Genomic DNA, 4448 nt, shown 5'->3' on the forward strand with positions numbered 1-4448 from the left:
AAACTGTCACATTATGAAATAATATAAATGTGATAAAAAGATATTTTTATATCAGTTTCATGGGTTTATAATTTTTATAGTTCTCTTTTGATTTGATCCATATACATAGGGAGTTTAAAATACAAATTAATATCAACTGTTTGTGTAGATGATCAACGGCGTAGATTAAATCGATTTCTAAACTTATTTGCGATCTTATCTTTAACTGATTTAATAACTGTGTTAAAAAATAAACAAATATATATATTTTTATTTGTAAGAATTTGTTACAATGAAAACACAGATATAATGATTTAAAAATCCACTTTTCAATCCTTTTTCCTTAGAAGAGCATACATATTCTTAGAAATTGAAACTTTCTTTATGTTTTCATGAAAGTAACGATTCGTGTACAACGAAAAATCAAATACATAATTTAAAAACAGTTTTGAAATTATCAAACGAAAGTCTACTGTTTGTTTTTTATTTGTTTTTTCATCTTCTTTGACTCGTCAACCAAATCTCCTCTTTTGGTTTTTGTCCATGACCATTTCTAAAACCAGCTAACGTTCCTTATAAATACAACATAAAATGCATAAACCCATTAAAACACAATTAATCCTATTGATTACAACACTAACAATGGAGATGAACATCATGAGCTTCTTATCCCTCTTTATTTTCCTCATATTTTCCATCGTCACTGTATCTTGTGACACACCTCTCTCACCAAGCTATTACGATCAAGGGTGTCCAGAAGCTCTCCCGACCATCAAACGTGTGGTGGAGGAAGCAATTGCAAATGAACGTCGCATGGGTGCTTCTTTATTACGTCTTCATTTCCATGATTGTTTTGTTAATGTAAGTAACTTCTTATTTTTTCAATTTGAAATGTAGAGTATATATATGTGGTATATAACAGGGCAAAGGGTGGTTTTGCTCTAAGATTGTTTTTGGATCATGTAGGGATGTGATGCTTCGATTCTTTTGGATCAAACATCAACAATTGACAGTGAGAAAAATGCAGCCGCTAACTTAAACTCCGCTAGAGGATTCGAGGTTATCGACAAAATCAAGTTTGAAGTGGACAAAGTTTGTCATCGTCCAGTAGTATCTTGTGCCGATATMTTAACTGTCGCTGCTCGTGATTCCGTTGTTGCAGTAAGTAAAACATTTCAAAGAAAAACAAATATTTAATACGATAAAATTTGTGTGTTCAACTTTAAAAGTTAATAAAAATATAATTGTTTATCATGCTTCATATTGATAAGATACAAATGAAATTTAACAGCAAATATATATTAAGGGGATATTAATGTGTGGTTGTTGGAATAAAGTCCTATTCCCGAAATCCTATGTCCCCTCACTGTTCTACCAATCACATGAAGACAAATCATTATTTTATTTAATATAAAATTATTTATTCCTCTTTTTGTTCTATTTTTTCAATAAAGTGATAATGTATCATTACTTGATTGATGAACAATGATGAGACGTGAGATTTTTATTAAGGATATTGGGATTCTTTTTTTTTGACTTGTGTTATGCGCGATGTGCAGCTAGGAGGCCCTTCATGGGACGTAAAACTAGGAAGGAGAGACTCGACCACCGCAAGTCAAGCAGCAGCCGACGCCAACATCCCTTCGCCATTCATGGATTTACCTGCCCTTATAAAAAACTTCGAGAACCAAGGCCTTGACGAGGAGGACCTAGTTGTGCTATCAGGTGCACACACCTTAGGGTCCGCTCAATGTCGTACTTTTAGGGCTCGCATTTACACCCAAACCAATATTGATCCTGCATTTGCACACCATCTTCAAACCATTTGTCCTCAAGTTGGAGGCGACATGAAGCTTGCACCACTCGATCCAACTCCAAACTCATTCGACAACAGATACTTCACCAATTTGATGAGTAAAAAAGGATTATTGAGATCTGATCAGGCATTATTTACAGGTGGTGAAACAAATGAGATTGTGGAGGAATACAACGAAAACCAGAATAAATTCTCAATGGATTTTATAAAGTCGATGATTAAAATGGGGAATATAAAGCCATTAACAGGGGAAAAAGGTCAAATTCGTAAAGATTGCAAGAAGGTTAATTGACAAATGTCACAGGTTTGTTTTAAATAATCTATAACTTTTCAATTAAATGGTGGCATTTTTATATCATAGATTAATAGAATGTATCAATAAACGAGCATTGTCTCGGTGTGAATTTTTTGCTTTTCTTTTCGCTGATATTGTAGTTCGAAATTGAATTCTTAAAAACTGTAATATTTTATTTTGGATTTTTTTTAAATTAAGTTTGTTTATTGTTCATGTATAAACTAAATATTTTGTTTTTTTAATTACATAAAACCATGTTTTTTCTTTTGTTATTTAGAATTCATTTCTTCTTCAAAAAATAAAATATATTATGATTGTATGAGGAAAATGAAATATTTTTAATGGGATTAGTTCTTTCTATTGACAACGGTCGATAATCCAGTATTTTATGATCGAGATTCCAACTCCTGATACGTATGGAACTAATTAGTTGAATAGTTTAGCAAATTTCTTCATTTTGATGCACATACTAAAACATAACCCACATAAAAACGTGATAAACATAAATAAACATTTAATGAAAACATGCACACAAAGTAAAGACCTACTTTACGGTTAAAGATATCATTAAATACTATATTGTAAAAATTATCAGTTTTCTTTATGATTTGGTGTAACATCCCAGAATCATATTTGCATATAACCAAGTATTTCATATATCAAGAAATACAAATTTACATATTCGGTCCCACATATACAAAAGCTACATTATAAAGGTAGCTAACAATTTTTTTTCACGAAATCCATACACAAAACTTGTATATATAATAAATATTTCAAAAAGACCACAGATAAACATGATGTCCTCCACATCTTATGTAAGCATATAAGACATCTCACAATTCCCCTTTTCCCTTAACCTTTGATTGAGCCCGACCTGTACTGCACATTTTTGAAACACAAAATGAGGGTTAGACCTTGAGGTCTAGTGAGAAATCCATTTGATGCAATTACAGGGTGAAAATAATCAAATCAAGTTATAAATCCATATTGTAATACCAACTGTTAGGACCAAAATTGTCATAAATATCATGAAAGTTTTATTAAAGCAATTTGGGCCAAGCATGGAAGTCTGGAAGTCCATAATTCAGAGTTCGGGTAGAAGTTGAATATACCAAGTACTAACTCTCAAGAGTAGACTTCTGAGATCTGGAAGACCCGAGTTTAGACTTCCACAAGCGGCTTAGTGATAAAGTCTGAAGAGAGGCATGTCTTATCTTCAGAGATCTGAAAAACAAGTCTTCAGAATTATCTTCAGAGATCTGAAGAAAAAGACTTCAGAGCTATAAGTCTGAAGAGTCATTCTTTAGAGTTATACTTCATAGTTACTCAAATACCCAATATCTTAAAAAATACTTCATGGGTAAAATTTGCATCATAAAGAGCAAGAACAACTAGAGCTCCTCTAGTCCTTAAGGACTAGAGCCCCTCTGGTCTTACCAACCAGTGTTAAGCCAACCAAAAACAAGGCCAATCAAGAGCCAACCAGAAGCAAGGGAAACAAAAAGGCAAGGCCAACCAAAAGCAAGGGCCAATCAAAGGCCCTATGGTTTTACCAACCAGAACCCCTCTGGCCAACCATAGCCTATGGTTCAAGAATACTTAAAGAACTTGAGTTCCAACTACCACTAGAGACCCTTTGATTAAACATGAAGATCAACCAGAACCCCTCTGGTTCCTTTATCACGGATTGGAATATTTTTCCAAGGTTCAAATGAACAACCAGAAGTAAGGCTATCTAGAGGCCAGGCCAACCATAGCTCCTCTGGTTATAAAACACTTCATTTCTTCACATGAATTGGATGCGGCAACCCAAGTGCTCGCATAACACAAATGCGATAACTCAAGATCATCGCATCATAAGGATGCGATAACAAAACCCCATGATCAAGAAGATCATCAGTTCCAGAAATAGACTATGACCACCCTTATTACAAATTTACCCAACTCCTAATTATGTCACCCTTATTACAATTTTACCCAGCTCCTGATTATGCCATCCTTATTTAAGGGTGAGCATAGGCGGGTACCCGTCCTATTTGACAAGAACCGGAACCGACAATTCTTTGAGATATTGGAAGTGGAACCAGTTAGAGCGCTTGAACTTTTGGAACCGGAACCGCCAGAAACCGATTCCGGGTACCCGCTGTAACACCCTAGTTTCTTACTAAATAAATCTCAATATTTCAGCCTTAAATACAGATATTTATACATAATCAAGTACTCCAGCAGCTGTTACATTTAGTAAGCATGACTAAGCAAGCTAGTGAGGAGTTGTTAAAGCTAGAAGTGTGTTGGCAAGTCTAGTAAGCATGACTAAGCAAGCTAGTAATGAGTTGTTAAGGCTAGAAGTGTGTT

General features: G+C 34.2%; 1 protein-coding gene across 1 annotated transcript; it reads left to right on the forward strand.

Moving 5' to 3' along the window:
• The first annotated feature begins 621 nt into the window (after nt 1-621).
• Nucleotides 622-2274, forward strand: LOC112518378 (peroxidase P7-like). Its single transcript, XM_025126047.1, has 3 exons — nt 622-840; nt 946-1140; nt 1539-2274. The coding sequence occupies exons 1-3, from the start codon at nt 622-624 to the stop codon at nt 2085-2087; spliced, it is 963 nt and encodes a 320-aa protein (XP_024981815.1). The 3' UTR covers nt 2088-2274.
• Nucleotides 2275-4448: the final 2174 nt, after the last annotated feature.

Source organism: Cynara cardunculus (assembly GCF_001531365.2).
Source record: "Cynara cardunculus var. scolymus isolate 2C chromosome LG 9, CcrdV1, whole genome shotgun sequence".
Taxonomy (NCBI): domain Eukaryota; kingdom Viridiplantae; phylum Streptophyta; class Magnoliopsida; order Asterales; family Asteraceae; genus Cynara; species Cynara cardunculus.